Source organism: Mytilus edulis, chromosome 11 (genome assembly GCF_963676685.1).
Source record: "Mytilus edulis chromosome 11, xbMytEdul2.2, whole genome shotgun sequence".
Classification (NCBI taxonomy): domain Eukaryota; kingdom Metazoa; phylum Mollusca; class Bivalvia; order Mytilida; family Mytilidae; genus Mytilus; species Mytilus edulis.
The window spans coordinates 40127003-40153705 of NC_092354.1; the positions used below are offsets into that span (position 1 = coordinate 40127003).

Genomic DNA, 26703 nt, shown 5'->3' on the forward strand with positions numbered 1-26703 from the left:
ACGTAGAGCATGACTTTGGTTAGCTTCCTTGCTTTGTTTGTATGTTTTACAATTGTAATTTGGATAATGTCCAATCATATCATAACATAGTATAAAGGTTTAATATGCCTATATATATTGTTTAAAGATGTAAATATTACAAAGCTTTAGGTTAATGTTGGTTCAAACAAAACAAGCAATTCAACCAAAGTTTAACTCTACAAGCATTAGCAAATTAACTGTAATCATAAATATTAACACAATTTGAACACTTTGTCATTATTTACATATTCTCTTTATCCGTGGGGGGATGCTATTTCGTGTCCAAAAATCATCCACTACGGATGATTTTTGGATACGAACAATAAAAAATTCATCTGTCCTTCTTATATTCTCTCGAAACCTCCTTACGATCTTAAACATATTATAGTTCTGTTTATTTCCTTTTTTTTTTTGCTTATGGCTTGACCCATTATTTTAGAGAACTTCGCTTGTAGTACCTGCAGCTAACTGTTCAATATTTATTTTTCATAAAAGAACACTGACAATTCGGAAATACTTCCAACTACAAATAGCCGAGGCAGGAGTCCGACGAGGTGGGGCAGTTGGAGAAGTGACAGATGGCCAGTCAAGACCTGTGAGAGGGAGAGGGAGAGGTCATGGTCGAAAGGTTAGAGGTCGAAGAAGTGTGGGAAGTGGCGAGGCGGCACCAAACGTAGCTGATGCAGGACCTACCAGAGAAGCATTAGTGCAAGTAGGAATATAGTGTGCTCTCGTAATATAAATTTTAGAAAAATATGTTTCAGATCCAATAGTTCCTTATAGTATAGAAAGTTCCGGCCTAGATTTGATTTCCTTTATATGCATTTTCTAGTGGAACTTAGCTTGTATCAGTAAGTTTTTAGAACCATATATATCAGAAACTGTCATGACAAGACCGCACTAAAGGCACCTTGGGTTGTAATGAGATGGTGATTGTGATCATCCTTAAATGTACTCTAGTGCCAAAATAATATAAAAATACGATGTAGTATTATCGCTATTGACACAACTCTCCACTAGACACCAATGACGCAGAGATCAACAACTAAAAAAAATGTTGCCCGTACGGCTTTTAATAATGAGCAAAACCAATGCTTTATAGTTATCTCATAATTAATAGGCCCTTACTTGACAAATGTTAAACAATTCTAACAAAAAAAAAGTAAGCATATGATGTATGTATAAAACAAATATCATAAACAAGTAACAACTTGTACTTATATGAGTTTCACTGTCCCTCTGGTATCTGTCATCTCTCTGTTTTAACTACAGGTCGTGTATTTGTACAGGCACATACAGAATACGACGGGGTTCAAGGACATTTCTGGATCCAAGCCATCACTTTCAAATAAATCATTGGTTTAACAATACAACAAACAAAGAAATAGCTTTGATAAGTTCTCAATTTTTCAGTATATTTTGTTTTACCTTTTCTTCTTCAACTGTATTTTTCTAATACTTCTGCATGTTGAATTTCATTTAAATATTTCATTTCACTATTTGCCACTGGACGTTATATAACACACTATCAATCAATCATTTTCATTATTTTATGTTGAAGGCCGTGTATCAATGCAGTGTTTTGCTTAGATATTATATATGTATTTCTTGGACAAAAAAATATTTGCTAAGAAAATAAGAATATATCAATTATAAGAGTATTTCTTGTATTTTGCTGTGACATTCATTATTAAAAAATTATGCGTGATCTTTCACTTTAAAACAATCTTTTTTCTAGGAACATCTGAATAACATTTCAAATGATGACTTGAAAAGAATGGTTATGAGGATTTATCATAGGCAACCATCCATTATTTTGGACATAATTGATATAAGGGACGCTGGAAATGGCAGTCCAGAAATACCGCCAAACAGAGAGGTTCCGTCATGGTGCAAATGTAGTTTTTGCCGAGAAATACCCAATGAAATTGAAAGTGTGCGGCAAGCAAACACCAGTCAACTGTCACTCCCAACTAAGGGTTAGTGTTTTCACCATAAATAAATTTTTAAAAAATATTCTTATTATTATGATTGAAAGAATATTTTGTGTGGTTATTGAAATAGCTAAGAAAATGTGTTGTTTTTTATGTTTGTCTTTCCAGCCTGGTTGTTGTCCATTTTTTTTTAAGACTAGTATAGATCTTAGACAATAGTGGTTAATGTGACCTTTTGTATAAATTGTATATTTCTGACCTTGTGCAAGCATAACAATTTCAAGTACAATTATTGTATTAACAATATTCAACCATCAAAATACTGGATTTTGTGTTTAGATAAATATTCTCTACTTCTCAATAAGAAAAGCTTACGTTTATTCTCCATATAAAATTATCACTGTCATTCCTTTGTAGGAGTTTAACACCGTGGTGTTAGATGAGCTGGTCCTGGAGGTTGCCAGGCGAATGAGGGAGGACCTGATGATTGATCCTCATGATGACAATTTCAACAGAGGGAATAGGCATGCTGCATATAGGCAGTATGTCCTATGGATCCATGGTTACTTTGGAACAGGCAACAGGCGGGTTATACCAAGCTGTGTTGTTTGGAAGATAAGGGAGAAATACCCTGATCCAGTTGGGCAATATGTTGTATTTGAACCTGGTCGACTTGGCTAAAATATTTTTATTTATTTGAATACAGTTTTCATTCCTGAATTGTTATTTCTTTACTGAACAATCAAATCATGACAAGAACAATTAAACATGACAGACAATACAATATGGTAAAAATTATTATTACTTAATATTTATCATGGATGTTACAGTTCACAAATACTATAATTAAACAGATCATTGATGATACAACTATGGCAGGTAAACCATGAACAAAATGTAGTATTGCATTATCTCCAAGTTTATAATAAATTGAAAATAAACTGCTTTGCTAAGCACAGCTGGATACGCCCTGAAAGGTCCAACCCTGAAGAGTTTCAAGTTTGATTCCGGTCCTAATTTGGATTGATATTAGATATTTTTAATATGTTTCTGAATAAATGTACTGAAAGAGCTTGAAATTGGATATAAAAATTGAAATTACATGCAATTAAAGATTTCTTGCTGTTGTGCAATACACTGTGCTGTTGCGCAATATTTAGTTAATTTGTTTTCAAACTATAAAGTTAAATAAATCTCAATTTTATACTACTAGTAATAGAAATTCATGAAAATCAAATTTAAACTTTCATCAGTAGATATAAACAATTCCCTAAAGGTTCATGGAAATGCTGACAGCATGTTTGAGTTATCAGACACTCTGAAATCCCACCTTTATCAATGAATAAAACTCCATTACTCAGAAAAGATGAATTTAACATTTACAAAATTCTAAAGGGAGCTTACTTCATTAGATATATAAAATTCACTAAATTTTCATAATAACTGCCGAAAACATTTCTTAGTTTTTGTCTGAATAATGGAAATTGATCAATGTTGAATTATTATGATTAGCTTTTCGATTTAAGTGTAAGATCAGACATTTGACAGAATAGACATTTTCGAGGTAAAATGAGTCACTTGGCAATTCGGTATGATGTTTGTAAATAGTATAATCAACTATATCCTCTACCATATTACATTAGCATGCATTTTCTCTCTCTTTTTATCACCGCATGTTAAGGTAGTCACACTCAAATATAATGAGAGCAGTAAAATTAGATTTTTGAAACGATTTCGTCCTTTATTAGCCCCCAAAGGGCGTTGAATGGAGGACCTCAAATACTTCCCGCTGACGTTATGAACATTGAATTTTTTGTTTGCTTTCCGTCTTAATCAATGAATTAATTGACATTTTAATTGTGTGAATTTGACCCAAATAACCGAAACAGCGTAGTGTGTATCGTCTGAACGAAATACTTAGCAGATAAGGAATGTATTTTTAGACTGCAGTGACCAACTTTATGATAATGAGCAATGATAAGCTACATCGTAAAATTGTTCAATTAAGAATCAAACTCCCACATCAAAGTTTTATTAAAACACATATAATTTTCTCCGATAGAAAAGGCAAATACTTAAAATATAATTTTCTCCGATAGAAAAGGCAAATACTTAAAATTACAGGTTGCATTTCTGTTAATATTGACAATGCAATTTCCCATAGGAACTCCTTTTACGGCTCAAACTACCACTTTTACTATGAAGTTTTGAAAAAAATCTTATCCTAGAACTGAATGTTTATTTGCAGAGTTTAATCTTACTCTTATTTTTTTAATTACCCCTACCTAGAATGAAAGGTTACCACAGATCTCAATGTAAACAATATGCACATGTAACTGTACTTGTAACATTCCCAAGTTATGTCTCTGTGAGAAGAAACACGGAGAGCATAACTGGGAACCAGCAGTATGTAAACAAAATTAATTTTCTATGAATATTCAAGATCTCTCCAAGAGAGGCGTGTTTTGAGAAACAGCTGTATTCACAAAGTGAAACCTACAACGAAATTTACCAATTGAATCTGGCGTTCGATTTTGGCACAAAAAGGGAGCAACAACAAGAGACAGTTATAACTATTTAGAAGGACAGATTGAAGAAGCTGTACGACACTATAAAAACATTGTATTTATTGTGTGGCTAGGAACTTGTGACCCAGCTGAATTTAATCATAAAAAAGACATATCAGTTTCCAATCACGTGACTCTTCCTCGGTCAATGATATAATTAATAACTTCAGGCGAATTGCTGCACTTGTCGCTATATATAAAACAGTTGAATTGGTGTTGATGGAAATACCTGTTTATTCCATTGTATGTTGGTATAAATACCACGGCCACAAATATTCGGAACAATTTCAGAATGATGATTTGAAACTTGAAGAACAAATCAATACCGTATATAGTTTTATCCGTGAGACAAATTTAATTTTTCGAAAACATTCAACAAAATTTAGCTGTGATCTTCAAAATTCTGGAAAATGCAGTCAAATGAAGATTAGCCGGTTTTCATACAAATTTTATGCCTTTTAATTAGATGGAATTCATCCTACTTTATTGCCGTCGAATTTATGGCTGTTTGCGAATACGTCGCTTTGATTGTTGTTGTTTGCGCATAATCATATGTTTTATTGTAATAATGAAATCTGTGTAAACAGATGAGGCTCTCGGTGAGAATTGTCTCGCCAGACCAACTTTTAAGTTCATGATTGCTTTGAGTTTATAATACATAGTATGAGTAAGTCTGTAACTTTAAAAAAGACAAAATAACCCCCTACATTTCTGAATCTACTAATGAACATATGTATGAAGAGAATCTCGTGACCTCTCTCAGTCTGGATATTTATCGAGTGACAATTTTATTTCGAAACAAGCTATTCAAGAGGACGAGTTTAAATCTTTACCGACCCCTACACGTTCTTTCGACAATATAACCTACATTCCAAAATCTACTCCTCGAACGGACATTACTCATTTACCGTTTACCAGAAGCACAACTTTTTTAATGTCTTCATCGTACTCACCCGCTTCAATTCCAATTGAGTAAATTGTTAAGTGTAGGGAATTCTCAGGTTATCCCCATGAAAATTCCAAAAGAAAAAAATCAGCATTTCACCTGCACATCATAGGTCCAGCGCTTACATGACTTGATGATGTAAGCATGTAAGCAGGACTACAAAATCAGATTGGACTTGACAACATCTTTATTTAAAAAGCAATACATGGATTTTACAGGTCAATGTTCTACAATGTTAACAACAAATGAGATTTTTCAAAACATTCGTCTAAGTTCAGGTCAGGCAATTGAGAATTTATATTGTAACTTAGTAGAGAAAGCAAAAATTTTATCAAAACCAGAACATGAGGTTCTATCTTAATTTGTAAATAGTCTGCCGGACAAAATGGAGTTTCCATTGGTGCCTGAAACCAAACTACCCTGAAGGCAGCCTTGGCATCCTAAAAAAAATCGCTTCAGTGCGATATCAACACAAGTTATTAAAAAAATGAGACTAAGGCCCACCTGATTCTAAAATGAGATAAAAAAAAAACCACTCACATCAATGTTGGCCAATATCACAGTAAAGACCAGTGATAATTAAAAAAACAATCAAAGACCGAATTAGAGCCAGGCATCAAACTATCCGTCTCGACAACATTGATTGATTTTTGGTTGCTTATCGTCCAGTGGTAAATATTTCATGCATATTCAGGACGAGAACAAGTTCACAATGAATACAATAGGTGGGTCTTGTCATAATAGAGGTCATTTGAGATGATGGTCGGGAAAATTTGGACTGCCACCGGAAAATGAGGGTATATTGGATAGGGAGAGAAATTTTGCCTTGCAACAGGCCACCTTCGGACCCTCCAAGAGCTGTTGTAAGGGTTATTAACGTCTCCTTACACGAGACATCGGATGTAACGTCCACATTCTGACCGAACGTGACTGCAACTTAATACATCCTGCCCCACTTAGGCAAGCGTTTTACTGCCGGTCGGGAGAAGGCCAAGTGACCATATTTCTATTCCCCTGTCCCTCTTTGAGGGCGTGAATGCTTTTTGTTGTCGGAAACAAGTTCATGTCCATCGGGGTTGTAATTGGACTGAAACTGGATCTCCCCAACATTGATTGATTGATTGTTGGTTGCTTAACGTCCAGTGGCAAATATTTCATGCATATTCAGGACGAGAACAAGTTCACAATAAATACAATAGGTAGGTCTTGTCATATTAGAGGCCATATGGGATGATGGTTGGGGAAATTTGGACTGCCACTGGAAAATGAGGGTTTTTTGGATAGGGACAGAAATTTTGCCTTGCAACAGGCCACCTACGGACCCCTCAATGAGTTGTTGCAAGGGTTCTTAACGTGCAAAGAGCGTGGCACTTTCTTTACACGAGGCATCGGATTTAACGTCCCCAATCTGACCGGACGTGACTGCGAACTTGATACATCCCGCACAGCCAAACGGACGCCCCACTTTGGCAAGCGTTTTACTTCCGGTCGGGAGAAGACCAAGTGACTGTATTTCTTTTCCCCAGTCACCCTTGGGGTCGTTCTCCCCAACAAATCAACCACGGCCCTCTTGAGAGGAGCACCGAAAATCGGAGGTTTCTATCAGCACATACGCAAGACAGAAGTCATATTGATTCTGATGGTACTAAAAAATATTACGTTGAAATCGACGAGATTTAGAAAATCTTCATATATTGCAGTAAAGTTGCTTCTTTCCCTGCCCTTTTCTTTTATATTAGATCACATATATTTGATACATGTTAACGTGACTCACAGGTAAACAGACATAATTTTGTCATAATCTGTATAAATGTAATTTATTTCAGTAACTATAATTATGTATGTAAATAACTTAAAACATTATTAATCATGTAAAATACGTTGTCTAATAGATTATTAATAACAATGAATTATATGTTCGGTAAATATATTGGACATATTAAAGGCGTTGAGGTTGGCAAATAAATTATTTAATTGTTTGTCATGTACATGTGATAACCAAAAAAGCAGTTAACCACGTGGCAACAAAAAATAATTTTGACATTATCTGTTTATGATACAATTGTATATCATCGTCCATCGTACACCTCCATGAAGGATAGTCAAGGTCGTTAATAATCTTCGTCGTCGTATTTATTCTGACACACAACGATATGAAGGATTCTCAAATCGCATTTGTTACCTTTAGTAGTTGTTCATGTACACTCAAAGGTAAAAAGACTGAAAGTCACAGGACTATCAGTTAAAAATAATTTTTGTCTGTTACATGAATTTATTTGAAAACGATGGTGCAATATTTTCTTTTATTTAAATACATGAATTTATTTGAGAACGATGGTGCAATATTTTCTTTTAATTAAACACATTCATTTTTGGGTTAAGGACAATGTTCATAAGCCTTGATTAATTAAAGGTAATTCGATTTTAATAACTCCAAGGATATTTTTCTAGGCACCATTGAGGGATCTGAAAGTTGCATTTTAGAAAGATGAATTTTCTGTCCCTGTCAATTTAGCCCTAATTTTCTAGTTGAAAATTTCCATAACTTTATCCCAGATGGTCTCAATTAGAAGACCTACCTATTGTAATCTTTGTTACTGAATATGCATGAAATGTTTGCCACTGGACGAATAGCAATCGATCATTCCCTATTTCCATTCTCCATTTTAGTATAAATGGACATTGCCTTGGGGCACTCTGCACATCTTTTAAATTTTGCTGGCAACGTTCCCCGCATGTTAAACCTCTTATCTGAATGATGTTATTGTTATGTTTCATCCTAATCACTACATGGTGTTGAAGCTTTGGTCGTCACACTGATCCCTTCGACTCATCGAGTCAATAGGTTCTGTTCCTACTTTGCTCAACGATGCTTTCACTACCAAGACATGAACATTGTCGAAAGTACCTTCTACTTCACTGGCATAGTTATCAAAGGTATCAGTATTATAATTTAGTACGCTAATCGCGCGTTAGTCCAATATCTCCAGATCCTCTTTTTTTTTCTTGTTTGCTGCTAGATCACTTTTGACTATCTATAGTCGTATTAAAAGGCTTCTATGGTTTGCTGTATTGCATATTTCTGTTGTGTTAGGGGTGGCTTCTAATTCAATTGCTTCTGCCATTTTGTTAGCAAGAATTGCCTCTTTGAAAGTTAAGACGCAGTAGACGTCATTTATACGTCAACTAAACAAATTCAAATGGATCATTTTGATCGGGGAAAACATCATATATAAAATACACTTTTATGTATGACAATCCATTTTAAGGTTTTAAAAGTTCCAATGCAAAAACTCGTCTGACTACATCAGTAGTATATATTGTGTGGCAGCAGCAAATATTTTTGCCACGTTGACAAAAATTTTGCCCCCGTCAGCAAAAATTGCATAATATATTTGTTGGATAATATCAAAATATTGATTTTTAATTTGTAAAATATAAAAGAATGTTTTTATTTTTTTTTTCACTGCATTAAACAATTTTAATGCATTACCAATCAATTTAACATTGTTGATATGCTGGATATGGAAGTAGTAAAAGTAAATTGAACATTTAAAAAAAATTTTCATTTCATTAAACAATTTAACGCATTACCAATCATTTAAATTGTTGATATGCTGGATATGGAAGTAGTAAAAGGAACATTTAAAACAATTTGAGAGCTTTAATTTGATAAAAGTTTAATTGGTAAATATAATAATTAACCCTAACCCTAACCCTAACCCTAACCCTAACCCTAACCCAAACAAAAATATCATACATTATAAATTATTATTATTATTAATAAAACATGGATGAGATAGAATCATGTGAAAATATAGCCAGACTTGATAACATATTCGATATAATATATGCAAAGTCAGTTTTTGACATTCTGAAGAAGGAAAATCAAGTGGAACACATAAGTGGAGGAAATGCATGGGATTTTTTTTATCAAGTAGAAACAGATAAAGTGTACACCGATTTTGTTAATTTAGTCAGACAATCAAATATTCCAGATAATGTGAGAGTCTACTATCAACTTACATTTTTACAATCAACAGATTGGAAAAATACTATATTGAAAACACCGCACAGAGCATCTCGCATAATAGATAAAGTTGAAAAAATGATAGATTTGGAACCTATTTTTAACAATGGAAAATGATGATTTAGATGAAAAACTTAGGAATGTATATTACAATACAGCAAATGGGGGAGCATACCTAAGTGCTGAAAAAATTTATCAAACGTTGAAGACATCAAGAGATGGAAATGTACCAAGCGTATACAAGATCAGGAAATGGATGGAAAAAATAGACGACTACAATTTACAAAAACCTGTAAAACGTAGAATTAAAAGAGTGAAAATAATTGTATCGGAACCGTATGAGCAATACGATGCTGACCTTATGGATGTATCCAACATACAGAAATATAACAATAAGACACGTTTCCTGTTGGTTGTTATCGATATTTTCACACGGTTTTTATGGATTTATCCATTAAAAAACAAGTTTGGGAAGACAGTAGCTGATGCATTTGAAAAAATCTTCAAACATGGTAAAATCCCTTTGAAGGTTTCCACAGATGCGGGAACTGAATTCAAAAACAAAGATTTGAAACGTGTGTTTAAAAAATATGACATTTACCATCATGTCTATTTAAATTCCGACAGTAGTAAAGCGTCAATAGCAGAGAGGGTCAATTTGACATTTCGGAGGATGATGTTCCGATATTTTACAAAGCATAGAACTTATAGCTATCTCAATGTTATACAAAATTTGGTAGCAAGTTATAATGCAACGCCACATAGAAGTTTAAATAATACAGCTCCAAAAGATGTGAATGAGAAAAACAAATATGATTTGTGGGCATATATGTATATTAAAACTCCACCCAAAGAAAAACGAATCAGAGAAAAGAAAGAAACATTAAAAGTACAACGTAAAAGAGGGAAACAGTTTCATTTTAAAATCAATGACATGGTAAGACTGAGCCATTTGAAGAAACCGTTTCAAAGAGCTTATCAGCAACAGTGGACCTCCGAAATATTTAAAATATATAGACGATTTCTAATACATGGGAAAATCTTTTATAAAGTACAAGATTTTTTGGACAAGGAAGTTGTAGGCAATTTCAATTATACAGAGTTGCAGCGTGTGAAAAAGGAGGCTGACGCATTGTGGTTTGTTGAGAAAGTGCTTAAATGGCGAAGGCGGAATGGTCAACGTGAGGGTTATGTAAAATTCCAGGATTGGGATAAACGTTTTTGTCAGTGGATTCCTGAGAGAGATATTGTTGACTTTTAAAATGAGCTTTTACATGGTCATTAACAGTAACAAAAATTTAGACATTTACCCACATAACAGACCACACAAATTCCGTACATATCTTCAGACGCCAATAGTGATGAAATCAAAATGGAAAGTCGCATTAGTTGATATTAAATTATCATCAAATAATGATCTATATATATATGCAAACATATGCGGTGATGTAATAGTCGATGGTAACAAACAACCCTTATTGAAGCGAATATGTTGCTGCTCTCAAACTGAATACTACCACTTTGATCAACTTGCATACATTCCAGTGGTGAAAAGTGAAATAAGAGACATTGAATTCTTTATTACTGACATGCAAGGGAGTCATGCATCATTTTTAAAAAATCCAGTGTCGATTACACTGCACTTCAGGTCGTATCCATACTTTGCATGATAATCATGGAATTGAACAATTCTCAATATGTGCTAGACCCTAGGACATGGATAATGTACTATGAAAATCTAGCGAATGACAAACATCACAATTCATATCTTAATAATTCATACAGAAGAACTATCCAGAGTGGTGGTTCCCTCACTAATTCAGCAGCTAGCTTCATGGAACCAATCACATTACCACAAAGTAAACCACATGCGCAATCACCCATTAAACTTGTAACACATGCACAGCAGCAGGTGGAAAATGCTAAGTCGGAAATTAGTCGAGCTGTGAAAAAGATAAAACGCAAACGTGGGAAGTTACAAAACAGTAATAGAAAAAGCCATAGAGGGGAGCAGAAGAAAACGAAAAAGACAAAGAAAGGAGGAAGGAAAAATAAAACAAACAGTAAGAAAGGAAGTGTACAGAGTGTGAAAAAAAGATTAAAGAATCAGCTAATTGAAAAGGATATTTTCCAGTAAAATTCAAAATGGCTAAAATAAATCCTGAAACATTTCATGAGCTGCAACCAAGTCAGTTGTCTTTATTCAATCTACCAGGTCATCAAACTGCAGTCACAAGAATCACATATGAACATATTCGACCAGCTGCAACTTTTACAAAGACATCGCCAATAGAGTTTCACATATCTGGTGGAACAGAGTATCTAGACTTAAGTAAATCAACAATGCATGTACGTCTAAGACTTAAAAGAGGAGATGGAACCATAGCAGATAGCAGTGACGTTAATTGCGGGCCTGTGAACTATGTTTTGCATGCATTATTTAATCAAATAGATGTTTTAATTCAAAATAAAATTGTCACATCTTCAACAGGATTTTACCCTTACAAAGCTTATATGCAAACTTTATTGAAATATGGGAAAGAAGCTAAAGAATCGCAGCTCTCAAGTCAATTATGGATAGACGATCATCAAGGAACATTGGATGATGCAGATTGTAACACAGGATCAAATCTTGGGCTCTACAGAAGAACAGCATACATAAAAAATGGTAAAACTGTTGATCTTGAAGGAAACATTTTCCATCCCCTGTTTTCAATGAATCGTTACATATTAAATCAAGTAGGAGTTACTGTGAAATTCTACAGATCGAGACCAGAATTTTATCTAATGTCGGTTGATGAAGATGCTGATTATTACCTTGAGATTGAAGATATGTATCTATCAATAGCAAAGATCCACGTTCACCCCGGCATTGTATATGGCCACGATTCTATACTCAGGACAGTAAACGCTAAATATCCCATTGTGCAAAATGATGTTCGCACAATTTCACTTCCAGCTGGTCAAATAAGTTTTAACTTCAACAACATATTCCAGAATAATAGACCCAATAAGGTATTGATAGCCTTTACGGGGAGTCAAAACATAGCAGGTGACTACTCACTATGTCCGTGGACATTCAAACATTGCCACCTAAGTGAAATAAATCTTAAAGTTGAGGGAGTGCCAGTTTCCGGGAATCCTGTCAGAGTAAAATTTGACTCGTCAAGTGGAGAATCATCCATTGTTGCATTTCGCAATCTATTTGAGGTTGCTGGGAAAACTCTGCAAGACTGTGGTAATGGATTAAACAGAGACAGTTTTTCTGAAGGATATGCCTTGTATGCCTTTCAACTGGAACCAATTTTTGAAGGTTTAGATTATTTAACATTGAAAAGGAATGAACGTGTCAATTTGGAATGCACATTTGATTCTCCCCTCACTGAACCAACAACTATAATCATTTATAGTGAATTTAGTGGATATTTTGAAATAACTCAAACTCGAGACATCATAATTCAAGAATGAACACTATGCAATTGGAGTGTATGATTAATTGTGATGAACTAATGAAGGATAAAATTGTTGGTATATTTGCAGCAGATCAGATACCTAAGATAGTGAGAAATCGACCCATGGGATTTATTTGTAACACTGAAAATCATTTTGAGAATGGTGCACACTGGATCGCCTTTTTCATAAATGAGGAACGAAGAGGGATATTTTTCGACAGCTTCGCACACTCTCCCGATTATTATTCACGTCACTTCTTAAAATTCTTTGAACACAATGCGATATCTCTGGAAATAAATCAAAAACGATTACAGAGTGAGAATTCATCAGTATGCGGTCAATATTGCATTTTCATCTTATCACTCTTATGTAGAGAGTATGATCTAACTAACATTCACGATTTTTTCAGTGATAATCATCAAGCAAACGACATCTTTGTTTTCAATGTGATTGGTAAAACCTATTCACACTGCATATGAAAAAGTGTTTAAAATGATGAGACACATGGTAACAATCATCATTCGAGCAAGAGGTGATCATCATGAGTTTGGTGAAATTTCAAACACCCATGACTTCAATATGTGTCGGTCCAACGGGTTCAGGAAAAACTACATACATTAAAAGATTATTAGAGAACGCTCAGGAAATGTTTACAATACCACCTCAGAAGATATACTACTGTTACAGCATATGGCAAGATGTCTTCGATGAATTGAAAAAAACTGTCTCCAACATTTCATTTCAACTGGAACTGCCTGATGAAAGTGATTTTCTTGTTGATAAGGATATACACACATTATGGATCATTGATGATAAAATGGATGAAGTAGTGGACTGTAAACTGATGCAGAAGATTTATTGCGTTTTAAGTCATCACACCTTAACATCAATTATTTTTATACTACAAAATTTATATCAGAAGGGGAAGGTTATGCGATCAATCAGTTTGAATTCTCACGTCTTTTTTCTTTTCAAAAATGGTAGAGATTCACTGCAAATACAATCTTTAGCTCGACAAATGTTTCCAGGTCAAGTTCGCTTTTTCATGGACGTTTACCAACGTGCAATTAGCAGACCATACAATTGCTTGATAGTGGATATAGCACCAGGTTCAAACCCTGAATATCAGTTGCGCGCAAATCCTTTTCCGGGGGAGGACACGATTGTTTATCAACCAAAATGATTTTAAAAGAATCAAGTAGAAGCTTCCTTAAATTATTGGCGAACACTACACCTGAACAATCTGCTCAAATCATAAAAAGCACGGACCACAGACAATTACAACTATTAGTAGAAATAGTATTCAACTGTCTAAAAAGCGTCATACCATTGTCTGAGAGGGTTAAAAGGAATCTTTCAACTTTTGCAAAGTTCATTCGTGCTGTGGTAGTTAATAATATAACACCTCAGTTGAGGAGAAAACGTTTACTGAAGATAATTGTTATTATTCCAACATTGATATCATCTTTTTTCAAATACTATGACTCGGGAGTTAATACTATTACCCAAGGAGAAATATGAAAGATTGATGAATATGTCCAACCAATGTGAAATTGTTAATGTGAAAGAAAAAGAAAAGGAATATGATGGTAAAGATAGTGACAGTATAAAAACAGAAATAAACCTAGAAGAAGATGTAACCAAACAACATGGTAGTGGTCAGGTTTTGCAAAAAACAGAATTGAAAAATTTAAAAGAAACTGTAGATCGATCAAAATCAGACAATCAAGAGGAAAATAGGATGGATGTTGATGAATATGATGGTGCAGCAGAGGGTAAAGCTATCAAGATGTCTCCTGAAAAATTCTTAAGAAATGTGGAAAAATCGCAAAATCGCAAAAGATTAAAGAGTAAATGGTTATCATTTCATTTGTAATGAAGAAGTGGATTATTTAAAACTATTGGAGACTTCAATCAATCACTTGTATTTTTCTTTAAATTTGTCTATATTTATATATGTATATAATATATTGTCTATTTGTATATTTACACTGTGTACCTTTAAATTTAATTAATAAAATAAATATTTAGATAACATATGTTCGCCTATTAGTTCTAGTCCACGATCGCGTAGTATATATAAAACGTTGAAAGTGCTATTGATATCACAATTGTCATGGCTGATGATCATTTCTGCGAGGATTTATTGCGTCTTTATCCTGACAGTAACCCTCAATATCAACAGCAGTTGCGAGAGTTAAATGATCGATTGAGTGTTGATAATGACAACAGATCAAATCTTACGGTTAAGGTCTATTCATGTTATTATTGTAAACTTCTGTTTGATCACCCTTCCAAACTGAAGAGACACCAGAGAAACAGTTGTACATTTCCATGTCGACAATGTGATAGACATTTTGATTCAGCGGAAAATTTGTTTAAACATAGCAACATCGATCATACAACTTATCAGACTGGTTCAGGAAACACTGATTCAAATTCACATACTACAATCAAACATAAAAGTGTGGATAAGTCTGCTCTCTTGGGAATAGCACGAGCTCGTTTCATTTATCCGAATGAGGATAATGGGGAAAAGTATGATCTTCTAGCATTTTTATCTGGAATTAAGCATGAGGTAAAAACTCATTTACAAGAGATGTGTGATGAACTCGGTCATATTAAGTGGTATATGAATTGTCTTGTGCAAATGATCAAGCCGAATGGAGGTGAAGGTGGTAATGATTTAAAGAATAATGCACATTTTATCTCGAAGACATCGAATCTAGTTGATAGAGCAAATATAGATGATGAACATGATATTAATGTGACATATCAAAAAATATTCAAAAGTTTTGATGAGTATATACGAAATGGGAGCGGTTGGTCATTAGATCATATTAAACACATTGAGATTAATACAGCTAAATATAAACCTTTAGGCGGTGGATCGTATATACCCCTACCAAGAACTCTTGCTGCAACCAGAGCGTTACTCAACATAAGAAACTTAGATGAAAAATGTTTTGTATATGCTATTATAGCATCCATACATCCTACGTGTTCAGGTGACCCTTCTAAAGTGCATCACTACATCCCATATGAACATGAATTGAACATGGAAGGTATACAATTGCCCGTTGCACCATCATTTGTGAGTAAATTTGAAAGGCAGAATAACATTTCAGTAATGGTGTTAGGATTTGAAGAGGGTGAATTTTTCCCCCTCCATGTAACAGGTCTAAGAGAAGCTCATCATGAAGTTGACTTATTGTATTTGAAAAGTGGGAATAAAAGTCACTGGTGTTTGATTACAGATCTCAATAGACTTTTATATCGAACAAAATGCTTGGGACGCAGTCATAAGTATTGCAGATTCTGTTTATCAGGTTTCACCAGTGAACATACTTTAGAGAAACATATAAAATACTGCTCAAAATTTGAAGCTCAACATGTGACATATCCCACCAAGGGGGTAGACGATATACTAACATTTCAAGATCACGCCAAACAGTTACAAACATCATTTGTTATTTATGCTGACATGGAAACATTTTGCGAACCTATGGTTACTGAAGAGCCAGAAGATAATCGAACCAGCACAACGAAATTAACAAAGTTGATACCATGCGGGTACGGTTATCAAGTTGTTTGCATCGATGACAGATACACTCAACCACCTAAAATATATAGAGGTGAAAATGTTAGTGAACACTTCCTTCATAGTCTTCTTGACGAAAATAAACGTATAAAGGCTATTTTGAACAATCCTGAACCCTTGTGCATGACTGTTGAAGATGAGGAAGATTTTCAATCAAGTACACATTGCCACATTTGCATGGAAGAATTTACAGATTCCACTATCCGCGTTCGAGACCATGCACATGTTTCAGGTAAATTTCGTGGCGCTTCATGCAGAGATTGCAATCTTAATTTTAAAGAACACACATTCGTGCCAGTTATATTTCATAACCTGAAACAGTTTGATGCACATTTAATCTGTTCCTCGATAGGTATTTTCAAGAGTGAAGAAATTGGCTGCATAGCCACGAATGCAGAAAAGTACATCAGTTTCAACCTATCCAATCTGCGCTTTATCGATTCATACCAGTTTTTGAATTGTTCACTAGAGGAATTGGTATCGTCAATGTCTAAGGAGAATCCGAAAGAAACATTTAAACATTTTACAAAAGAATTTGATGATGATAAGCGGATTGCTCTTTTGTTGAAAAAAGGAACATATCCTTACGAATACATTGACAATGCAGCAAGGTTCAATGAAACTGAATTACCCTCTATAGACAAATTCTACAGCAATTTATCAGAGAAAACAATTAGTCAAACCGAGTATGAACATGCGCAACGGGTATGGAATCAAATGAATATTAAGAATATAGGCGAATATCACGATCTTTATCTAAAAACTGACGTTCTATTATTAGCTGATGTATTTGAAACTTTCAGGAAGAAGTGGATAACGAACTATTCCCTCGACCCTGCAAATTATTACACTCTTCCAGGGCTTTCCTGGCAATCTGCATTGAAAATGACTGGTGTGAGACTTGAGCTATTGACAGATCCTACAATGTGGCTCTTCTTTGAGCAGAGTATACGAGGAGGTTTAACAATGGTGAGCTGCAGACATGCAAAAGCAAACAATCCCTACTTGAGCAATTATGATCCAGCTTTACCAACTTCATACTTGATGTATGTAGATGCGAACAATTTATACGGTTTAAGCATGAGCATGCCATTAGCTGTGGGGAAATTCCAGTGGTTGTCAGAAGAGGAAATAAACGATTTCAATGTCTTAAATGTATCCAATAACGCTGACATCGGATATGTCATTGAATGCGATTTGGATTACCCAGATAACTTACACGATCTTCACAATGATTTTCCTCTTGCAGTTGAAAAAGGAGTGATAACAAATGAAATGCTTTCACCTCATTCACGTCATCTGTATGAGCAAGCAAATGATGATGGGAAAGAATACCAACCGAGCACCAAATTGCTAGCTACTTTGAAAGATAAAAAGCATTACATCTTGCACTATGTGAATCTAAAGTTATACCTCAAACTAGGTTTGGTTTTGAAGAAGATTCACAATATAGTTTCATTTGAACAGCGTCCATGGTTGAAACAGTATATTGACTTCAATACCGAAATGAGGAAAAAGGCTACTAGCAATTTCGAGCAAAAACTTTTTAAAAATGGCAACAATGCTATTTTCGGTAAATCAATGGAATCGTTGCGGAAACATATCAACTTCTCTCTCTGTCATAGGTGGGATAAGTTTCAAAAACTTACTGCAAAATCATCATTTAAAAGCTTTAAGATATTCAACGACCACTTGTGCGGCGTGCTACAAACCAAAACAAAAATTTTCTTCAACAAACCAATTTACCTAGGACAAATGATTCTCGATCTGTCAAAGGCGCACATGGTTGATTACTACTACAACCACATGAAAAAACTATACAAGGAGAATGTAACATTATGTTACACAGATACTGACAGTTTCATTATGCATGTGAGAACTGATGACATATATAGAGACATGTCGTTAAACAGTGAGCTATATGACTTTTCAAATTATCCAGCTGATCACCCTCTTTACACCAAAGACAGGAAATCGATTATTGGTTTATTCAAAGATGAATGCAAGTCCATTCAAATGGTGGAATATATCGGACTAAGAGCAAAAATGTATAGTTTTATCACCGCAGACGACAAGGAAACTGTAGTAGCAAAGGGTATTAAAACCCGAAATGTTAGATTCGAACAATATAAAAACACCTTGTTCAATTGTTCTCCACTACTCTCGCATATGTACACTTTGAGAAGTTTCAACCATCAGATTCACATGGTGAAGGTTGTGAAAAGTGGACTATCACCATATGATGACAAGAGACACTTGCTGGATGATAATGTGCATTCGCTAGCATATTTTCATAGAAAATTAAAAGAAAAACATTAATACAATTGTAAATTGAAAAAAAAATCCATATCCGTAATAAATTCAAGAAAAAGAAAACACACTGTACAATAATTATATAATATTTTATTTCATGTAAATAAATATATGATTTTATAATAAAATATATCAACATATTTAAGTTTTATCCGTTTGCTATCAACCTGGGGAAGTGAAATACATAGGGCAATGGGGAGTAGCATGGTAAAATGGCGACTTTAACTTAAAAACCCCAATGAAAATACATAACTTTAAAACCCAAATGGACCTTCAAACAAACTTCAAACATAATGACAATAGGACAATGGGGAATAACACCTTCAAACATTAAGGCAATAGGACAATGGGGAATAACACCTTCAAACATAGGACAATGTGAAATAACACCTTCGAACATTAGAACAATGGGGAATAGCACCTTCAAACATTAGAACAATGGGGAATAACACCTTCAAACATTATGTCAATGGGGAATAACACCTTCAAATGGGGAATAACACCTTCAAACACACCAGTGAAATACATTGGACAATGGGGAATAACACCTTCAAACACGATGAAAATATTACAAATAAATTTTAGATTAAAATATAAGAGACATATTCTTTGGTAAATTAAACACAATTATGAAAATGGGGAATTACACCTTCAAACGCACCAGTGAAATACATTGTGCAATGGGGAAAAAGACCTTCAAACACGATGAAAATATTACAAATAAATTTCTTAAATTTTAGATTAAAATATATGAGACATATTCTTTGGTAAATTAAACACGTGAAAATCGCATGTTTAATATTTTCCTTAAAATATCGGAAAAGTTCTCCCTATTGAACGAAAGTCCGAGTGAATTTAAAACAGACCCTGGGACGTTCTTTAAATGAATGAATATCTCTTCAGATGTGAAATGGCTGCATTCCCTTATCATTTTATTTAATTGATATCTTTGATCAAAAATTTCCTCGGCAGCATTAAACACATCTAATTCGGCAAATCCAGGATTTAAAACAAATTGAAAGTCTGCATAATCCATAAAAATAATTAAAATTGGTGAGGGAATTTTACAAAAAAAATCTCTCATTTGAATATCACATTTTGTTGTTAATTTATTATAAATACATGCAACAGATAAAGTTCTTAATGAAGGTGGAGCTGACCGCTTTCGTTTTTCACTCAGTGTCTTTTTTTCTACTTCTTCTCCCATTGTCCTTTTTCTGTTCTGATTGGCTAAAAGAAATAAATAAGATACATAAACTCTAGTAAAATAGTTTTCACATCATAAATCTACAGATACATGCATGAAAACAAATGAACAAAGTGCGACACCTGTATTAAGAAATTGGATTTCATAATGGAGATTTCTAAAATAAATGAAAAGGATGAATTGAGTAGTGCAAATGTGGAAGAATATTCACTTAAAATGACAGATGAGCATGATTACAATTTTATCAATATGGATACAGCTGAAATCAGTGACCAGTTTCCACAACTGCACTGGCTTGGTGCAAAGATGAAAATTGTCGGATTGTTATTCTGTTCGATAACTCTAGCAGTTATATTAATAAATGGGCCATTAAACAGTGAAAATGATCCTCCATTCATATCTGATGATGTTAAACGAAACAGTAGCGGAAACGATTTATTTTGTAATAAAATGGACACTTTTGCTTTATCTGAAGATATTTTTGTAAATACATGTATATTGAATAGTGAACTGTTTGTATTATTGAGAAATGATCCTCTTAGAAATGAAATCGCTTTAAATCAAAGGCAATGGTTTTATCTTAAAGCGAGTATTTCACATATTGATAAATCAATCTTTGATTGGAAAAATGTTGCTAAGTTATAAATGATTTCTATCCTAACTATTGTATATAAGAACATATTAGAAACAGAATAAAAATTTGATCACTTACTGGTGTTATCTTCTTTTTATGGTACATTTAATTGGATAATTACTTTAAATTCATAAACTTGAAAATTATAACTACTTATTTTGATTTACATAGAAAAAAAAAAACAAAAGTTGTTTTACCTTTCTTTTCAAAGTAACTTTTTTTACTTCTTCTTCTTCTACTTCTTCTTCTTCTTCTTCTTCTTCTTCTTCTTCTTCTTCTTCTTCTTCCTCTTCAACAACTATAACCTTCTTTTTCCTGCTAGGTTTTTGCAGCTAAAAAAATTAATATATAATAAAAACAATTGAACGTGTAAGAAATCATATAAATCAACGTTTGCTGTGGGAAAGAAATTCGTATTTATTAGCGGTTGAGAAATTTACCTAGAAACAAAAATGTTGAAATATCTGCAACTGAACGTTTATCAAAACATTTTTTACTTGCTATCAATAACTTTGAAAATTAATACTAACAGTGGTGAAATCAACCCAGAAACAAGTGAAATATCTGCAGCTGAACGCAAGCCGCTTGTAAATACTCTCTATCAATAACTTACTTTTAACTAAAACGTTTGTTGTATATTAAACCTATAAAGTATATATTTATGTTCAATTATTTGCTGTTGAAGGATAATTAGAACGTTTATCATATAGTTTTTACTCGCTTTCAATAACTTTGAAAATTATGTGTACTTACTAGCAGTAGTGAAATTTACGAAAAAACATATAAGGTGAAACATCTGCAGCTGGTGCTTTTATTAAACACTCGCAATATCTTACTTTAAAATAATTTTGTAGATCGCTCCTATTTCTTAGAGAATAAAATATATATCACGCTCAACTATTTGCTGCTGAACGATAATAATTTAGCTATATGTTCATGTAAATATTTACTGCTAAATATTAGAAATCACTAACCTGTTTTTTTATTTCTGCCTCAGCTTTTAAAAGAACTGGCTTCAGATTGCATAGCTCTTTAAACTCATCAGTCCCAAGAGTTATGCTTCTGCTACTTGTTAAACTGCCTATGTGGATATAAACATATCCCTTGTACGGTGTAACCGCAATGTTCTTCTTTCTTCCAAAATTCAACTCAGCCCGCTCTACTTCTCCACCAAATCCCCTCATGTACTCAACCTGGTTCATCATTTTTATCGCTTTATGATAGAATTGAGTGTACCGCGTTAATAAAGGAATAAAGCTTCCGTTTCATTAAATTATGAATAATAGTTTCCAACACTTATTTACTCCTAAAGGCTCGCCAACCTTCCATTATCCATGTTACACCATTTTATTAATTCATATGTAATTTCAGTGTAGATCTGTCCCGATCGCGATTTTTCATGTCAGATTGATCTCCAATATTGCGGCAGTATTTGGATAATACACCTTCTGTTTACATTAAATCTTAGTTCATCAGTTTAAATATAAAGTGTTTATCACCTTTCAAATTTGAAAAGTGATCATTACTCAATAAATTTTGATTGTTTTTATTTAAGATCAATTATATATTATAGATTTGTTCGAACCGGATTTTGATGGTTATTTTTTACATCTCATTACTATTTTTTCTCTCTATATATAATTTTTCCTTCATTAAAACAAAACCTATTTTCTTTTCTTTTCTTTGGATCATATTTTCAATGGTAAATCGAGTTGGATTTTGACGATTATTTTTACATCTCATTACTATCTCCTTTTTTTTTCTCTCTCTCTCTCGCTCTAATTTTTTTCATCGTTAAAACACCTTTTTTCTTTTCTTTGGATCATAGTTTCAATGGTGAATCCTATCTCCTTTTTCTCTCTCTCTATTTTTTCCTTCGTTAGAACATAAGCGACTTTTTTCTTTTCTTTGGATCATCTTTTCTTTGGATCATATTTTCAATGGTGGATCATATCTCCTTTTTCTCTCTCTCTCTATTTTTCCCCCTACATGCTACTTTTTTCTTTTCTTTTCTTTGGATCGTAGTTAATTGTTTTGCTCATGACTTTTTTGCAGCTAGCTAATTTTTCCCATGTGTAAATATTTCATTTGATAAGATTTGAGATTGAAGCTTGTGGATTACCATCTTTTATAATTAATAGTTGATAAAAATGTTTTAAGCAAAGTTTTTGTTTTGCAAATTTCTAGATATGCTCTTTTCTTTTCTTTGGATCATTGTAAATGGTGAATCTTGTTTTGTTCATGACTTTTTTTTCAGCTAGCTTCTTTTTTCCTGTGTAAATATTTCATTTTCTTGACAAGATTTGAGATTGAAGCTTGTGGTTTGACCTCTTTGAAGAGTTGTCTCATCAGCAATTAAACCATATTTCTTTTATAATTAATAAATTTAAAGTAGATAAAAATTAATTAAGCAAAGTTTTTGTTTGCAAATTTCTAGATGATATACAAATGGTGTCAACTGGTAATCATCCACATTGATTGGGGTAGCAATGCAGTGGGAAAAGTTTAAGAAAAGTCTAATTTATTAACACATATCAAATACAAATACTTTATTCCATGAAACAACATAGTAAGTTTCAAAACAAATCAAGTTTTCTGCACTATTTATATAACAATTGTAAATAATATAAACAAGAGAACTATCAAATGAAATTTGGTTATAAAAAACTTACATCATTTGTAATGCACCATTTTTTTCACATAAAACATGTTATAGAAAGCACCATGACAGCGGTTACAAATCAAGAATTTTTATATATTTATCTCTAGGTTTAACTTAATCATATAGCACTATAAAAAGTAATAAAAACAAAAGAAAAAAAGTTTAAGCAAACACAATATGATAAAATATGCGATAATATGTTGTAATTAAATTTGGATGCTGTAAATTCTCATATGAAAAAATTCCAAAGATGAAAATGATGATAAAGTAAACATAAAAACAAAAAGTTCTCCAAACATTATATACATATATATATTATTTACATATATACAATAATACCAATCATATTTGTTTTTTAATTTAATTTATTTCTATTACAAAACTAAACATATGTAAATGGAAAACTAAAAAGAATAATTTAATGAAAGGAATAGATTAATAATGAACTTTAATACCAGAGAAAGTAGATTATTTAATGAAAAGAATAGATTTATAATGAAATTTATGGTTTGAATGAGCATGAAACATATAAACTAAGGTGAATTTATAAAAACAAACTACATGTATACTACTATTTACAATATAATAAAATGAGAGTAGAGAAATGCGAGTATAATCAAAATCTTTTCTTTAATTAAAATAAAGTGTAACTAATCCAAATAAATCAAATGAAAGAAAATTGAAAAGTTTTGGTGATATAATTTTTCATAATATAAGTAGATTTGTAGAATACATCCTCATCAGTGATTATTAAAATTTAGATAACAGTGTATAAATAAGTTTATAAAATTTAGAAAAAAGATTATAAAATTTAGAAAAAAAAAAATAAAAAAAATATAAAATTTAGAAAAAAAATTTAAAAAATTTCATAAAATTTAAAAGTTTAGAAAATTAATCATAGGTTAGTCTCTGTGGCCGAATAGATATCCTGTTTGATCTTCTCAATATTCTTGGTGGTTGTTGTTGTGCTGGGGCTACTCGTCTGTTATTTTCACGTGGTGGAAAAAAATAATTTATAATTTCTTGAAGCCTTTCATAAATTGCGATGAGGATATATTCTACAAATTAAAAAGTAGTAAATACAGAGATAGATATTAACTTAAACAGTTTTTTTTGGTGTATTAACAAAATCTGCAATTTCTATTTCGGATAGTGAATCTGCATCGACATTGAAGGAGAATTGGTGTTGGCGGAAATTGGTTTTTGCAGTTCTCTTCTTTTTGCAGATGCAAAATAACATCAGCGACAAGAGCATAACACATGCTAGAGATGCTGTAAAGATAAATTTGAATATGTCACTTACTTTAAAAATTATAAAATATATTGATATATATAAATAGATTAGACCATTGGTTTTTCTGTTTGAATTGTCTTTATAGCTTACTGTTTGGTGTGAGCTTTTGCTCTGTGTTGAAGGTCATACTTTGATCTATAATACATTGGCACTCATACCGCATCTTTTTCTTATTTATAAATAAGTGTTTTTATTAGAACATGTATATATTTTTATTTTATTTATTTATTTTATTTTTATATTGTTTGTCAATCAAATAAATAAATTAAATTTAGATACTTACCAAAAATCATTATAAGAATGATCTTAATATTATCTAGACCCTTGTCTTCCTCCTGTGCATGTGGTGTTGACTTCTGAAATAAAGAAATAAAATCATGTATTTCATGAAAATGTTGATATTAAAAAATCTTATCCTTCACATTTTAATTTGTTTTTAAACACTATACTATAGAGAATACAAATTGACTCGTTCATGTACATGTATTTCCTAATAAAAATAGAAAACAAAACGGACGTTTTAATTAAAAAAATATCAGATAAATGCTTACCAGTTGTTTATCAGTGGTGCCGATTGACAATGTGGATCCTGGTGTTACTCTTGTTGCTGCTGTTGTTGTTGTAGAAGCTATGACTCCATTCTGTAAAAAAAAAATATACATAATGTAAGAAATGTTTTACACAATAAAATTAATAAATAATATATAAGATCTGCTCATAGTTTAGGTTGTTTCTAGTCACTTTACATATAGAGACAATACTACGTGATTACTTTAAAGCTCTTATTATTCTGTTATTCTTTTCTAATTTCCTATATACTTACATCACAATGTATACCATTAACAATTGTTATTGTTTCTGGTGCTGCTAAAACATTGCTGCATTTAGAATTTCCTTGTTTGATCTCAATTGAATGCAGGTCTCTATTATTTGCAAGGTCCAATTGTCCGGCAACAAAAAATCTTTCGAATACGACTTTCTTTACATCTAGTCGGATTCTGGTGTTGTAGAGCCCTGCTCCAGTCCATCTGCAATGGAGAGTATCCCCCTCCACTGTGCATACATCTCTCAATTCATGCGAGCATGAAACAGCTGACATTGTGAAACAAATGATGATGAATATAAACATGGTGTTGATGGGTGACATTTTGCAAATATTTTGAGGAATTAAATACCCGGATGAGAAATAAAAACAATAGTCTAATTAGGGAATAAATTAGGGGTAATTAATTCCGTGATATATGGTTGGGATAAGAGTGGTAGATGGATAAGGTTTAATTAATGTTTGAGTATGGATTGTTTTAATAAATAATAATAATAGTTTTTACAATATACGCTAGGGTTAGGGTTAATTAATATATTTTCAATTCTTATTCATTTTTTGTTACAAATGAAACTTAAAAGTTTTATAAAATTTCTTCTCTCAACGCGAAGTCATTTAATCTTCTATTTTTTCAGTTTTACTTTTAACTTCTTTATCCAAAATATTAACAATTTAAATTGTCTATATGTTAAATGCGATGGAAAATAAATCAAAACATTCTTTTATAAGTGAAAAAACAAAATTTTCATTTAATATTATACAACAGTTATATTATGTAATTTTCTTGACGTCTGCAAAATGCAACGTGTGAAAAAATCAAAACAGTCTTTTATATTTCTACAAATTTTAAAATCCAATATTTTGATATTATTCAACAAATATATTATACAATTTTGCTAGCGGGAACAAATTTTTGTCAACGTGGCAAAAATATTTGCTGCTGCCACACAATATATACTACTTACATCTTAGTCAAACTGAGAGAAAAAAAATTGTATTAAAAGGCAACTTTATCCTAGAACACAATAGAATAGGTTTAACAACGACGATTAGTATGGATATGATTGAATATTAACACCAATGCGAAATTTTATTGATTAATGTTTGAATGTACAGGTAGTTATTTAATTTGAAATATATAGATAAAGGCAACAGTAGTATACCGCTGTTCAAAACTCATAAATCCATGGACAAAAAACAAAAAACAGAATTTTAAAT

The 26703-nt window shown here is 32.5% G+C and overlaps 2 protein-coding genes and 1 long non-coding RNA gene across 4 annotated transcripts; 2 read left to right on the forward strand and 1 right to left on the reverse strand.

The window, feature by feature from the left end:
• Positions 1–573: 573 nt before the first annotated feature.
• Positions 574–2647, forward strand: LOC139495558 (P2X purinoceptor 7-like). Its single transcript, XM_071283825.1, has 3 exons — positions 574–733; positions 1760–2000; positions 2373–2647. The coding sequence occupies exons 2-3, from the start codon at positions 1869–1871 to the stop codon at positions 2634–2636; spliced, it is 396 nt and encodes a 131-aa protein (XP_071139926.1). The 5' UTR covers positions 574–733; positions 1760–1868; the 3' UTR covers positions 2637–2647.
• Positions 2648–23240: 20593 nt separating this feature from the next.
• On the reverse strand, positions 23241–25809 carry LOC139495559 (uncharacterized). 2 transcript variants are annotated; one of them, XM_071283827.1, is made up of 4 exons: positions 25486–25809; positions 25214–25303; positions 24946–25018; positions 23241–24426 (listed from the first exon to the last, which is right to left on the reverse strand). In XM_071283827.1, the coding sequence occupies exons 1-4, from the start codon at positions 25807–25809 to the stop codon at positions 24260–24262; spliced, it is 654 nt and encodes a 217-aa protein (XP_071139928.1). In that variant the 3' UTR covers positions 23241–24259. The 2 variants fall into 2 exon arrangements, with proteins under 2 accessions (XP_071139928.1, XP_071139927.1); XM_071283826.1 differs by having other exon boundaries at positions 23241–24640.
• Positions 24254–26449, forward strand: LOC139495560 (uncharacterized). The gene is made up of 2 exons (XR_011657396.1): positions 24254–24366; positions 25582–26449. It is a non-coding gene; the product is annotated as an uncharacterized lncRNA (long non-coding RNA).
• Positions 26450–26703: the final 254 nt, after the last annotated feature.

Excerpts from the sequence above, each read along its gene's own strand:
- LOC139495558 (XM_071283825.1), top strand. The coding sequence starts at position 1,869 with ATGGCAGTCCAGAAATACCGCCAAACAGAGAGGTTCCGTCATGGTGCA. Across the intron at positions 2,001-2,372 it reads ACTGTCACTCCCAACTAAGG|GAGTTTAACACCGTGGTGTT; the intron begins GTTAGTGTTTTC and ends ATTCCTTTGTAG.
- LOC139495559 (XM_071283826.1), bottom strand. The coding sequence starts at position 25,809 with ATGTCACCCATCAACACCATGTTTATATTCATCATCATTTGTTTCACA. Across the intron at positions 25,304-25,485 it reads TTAATGGTATACATTGTGAT|AATGGAGTCATAGCTTCTAC; the intron begins GTAAGTATATAG and ends TTTTTTTTACAG. Across the intron at positions 25,019-25,213 it reads GCACCACTGATAAACAACTG|AAGTCAACACCACATGCACA; the intron begins GTAAGCATTTAT and ends TCTTTATTTCAG.